General features: G+C 38.8%; 1 protein-coding gene across 1 annotated transcript; it reads right to left on the reverse strand.

The window, feature by feature from the left end:
- Positions 1 to 378: 378 nt before the first annotated feature.
- Positions 379 to 1,041, reverse strand: LOC125244372 (single-pass membrane and coiled-coil domain-containing protein 3-like). The gene has a single exon (XM_048154464.1). It carries the CDS (start codon positions 1,039 to 1,041, stop codon positions 379 to 381), a length of 663 nt encoding a protein of 220 aa, XP_048010421.1.
- Positions 1,042 to 1,846: the final 805 nt, after the last annotated feature.

Here is a 1,846-nt window from a genome sequence, read left to right on the forward strand (position 1 = left end):
TTCTCTCTGCTCTCCTTATATACTTCCAGGTCGCACGCTATGATGACGTCATAGGCTGTCGCCGGCCAATAGGATTGTCGTGAGTTGATATTGTTTTTAGACACCAGTTCACGTGGAGGCATTCCCCATATGCACTTCAACACAGTGTCTCGTTCCCTATTCTCAGGGATCCATGGTTACATACGTAACCTGAGATGTTTTATGACCCTTTAATAGCAGGAGAACTGTGATTCATTTCTCACTAGATTCTTTCTTTTTTACATATTTTTTTCAAAATGTCACTTTGAACTTTCTGAATTTCTGCATGTTTAACAATAACAATTATTAGTTTTTTTTAAATCCAGGCAGGAAAAAGAAAACCTTTTAAACTTACATTTCTTATTTATTAATTTCCTTAATTTTGAATTGGACATAGGTAATGCTATCCTGATATTCTGAAGACGCTGGTTTGAATTCTTTCAAAGCTTTGTCATACTCTTCCAGGACCTTCTCAAGTTGATCACGCTCAATGCTCCCAAGAATGGCCTCAACAATCATGTCGACCCCCATGAACACCACTCCCAACCCAACACTGGCTAATGTTAATGCTCCAATTTTAGCAAATGTACTTGTTATTTTTGCTAGAATTACTCCTTTATTAATTAAAAGACTAACTAAAGTAGTAGATCCCTCAGTTGCAAAACCACAAACTACTTTCAAAGCTTTTGAAATCAGTTGAAAGTCTGTAGTAGACAGAGACTTGTTTTGCAGCTTCTCATACAGGGTGGGTTCCAGCTTCTCCTTCAGCTCCTTGTCAATCTTCTCTACCGCTGCCTGGATCTTATGCATGCATTCAATCATCACATTACAGTTCTCCTGGAGAGAAGCTTCCTCGTTTAGCTTGATATGTTCTAAGGAGCAGCTCAAGTGATCATTCATAACATCAATTAGTTCATTGGTGGCTTCGAAGTTGCTCTTCATCACATGTTGAAACTCTTGACTTTTGCGGATGAGCTGCTCCCTTCTCTTTGGATTATCAGGGTAGAAGAGGTCACTCCACATTTTTCTTTATATTAGGATCCTTAAGAAACAGAAAGAATTTTTAAGTTAAGTAAAATTAAACAGGAATTAAGTGAATAAGAAACATTAAGTTAAAGGTACTGTTTGTAAGAATTAGAAAACCCTTGTTATTAGTGACACTGGTGGCCATTAAGTGAACTGCAGATGATCCTCACTCTCTCGTGCACGTGATCACACTCCATAGGTACATGAGCAAGCAGAAGCCCAAAACAGTGACGTGACACACAAGAGACTGAACGCGATACCCTGGGAGAGAAACTAATGTTAGTGGACTCCATTTCCAAGCTGACATTAGCTAGTGTTGCACACTGCTGTCTAGAGCTGCAACAACGAATCGATAAAATCGATAAAATTCGATTATTAAAAGAGTTGGCAACGAATTTCATTATCGATTCATTGTGTCGTGCGACTATTAAGCCTCTCAATAAGACGCGGAGATGTTTGAGTATAAAAAAGCCCGGTTGAGTGCGAAGCAGAGCGGAGCAAAAATAAATAAATAAATAGCAGAGCGGAGATAGAGGAAAGACCATCGGCAAGTTTTCGTGAGGATTTAAGGTTTATGGACTGTTTTGATTTTGGTAATTACATCTAGAAAGATAAAAGCATTGATGGCATCTATAAAATAGATATCTGAAAGCGAAACGAAAGTGATATTGCCTCGTCCAGTGAGGAGGACGCACGAGAGGAGACCTGCGCGTTTAATTGGTATGTGTATACTGTAATACTGCATTTACAATACTTATCAGTGGCGTACACTTTGATCGCGAAAGTGAAAATCCAAAAGACT

Source organism: Megalobrama amblycephala, linkage group LG14 (assembly GCF_018812025.1).
Source record: "Megalobrama amblycephala isolate DHTTF-2021 linkage group LG14, ASM1881202v1, whole genome shotgun sequence".
In the NCBI taxonomy this organism is placed as follows: Eukaryota; Metazoa; Chordata; class Actinopteri; order Cypriniformes; family Xenocyprididae; genus Megalobrama; species Megalobrama amblycephala.

Excerpts from the sequence above, each read along its gene's own strand:
- LOC125244372 (XM_048154464.1), bottom strand. The coding sequence starts at position 1,041 with ATGTGGAGTGACCTCTTCTACCCTGATAATCCAAAGAGAAGGGAGCAG.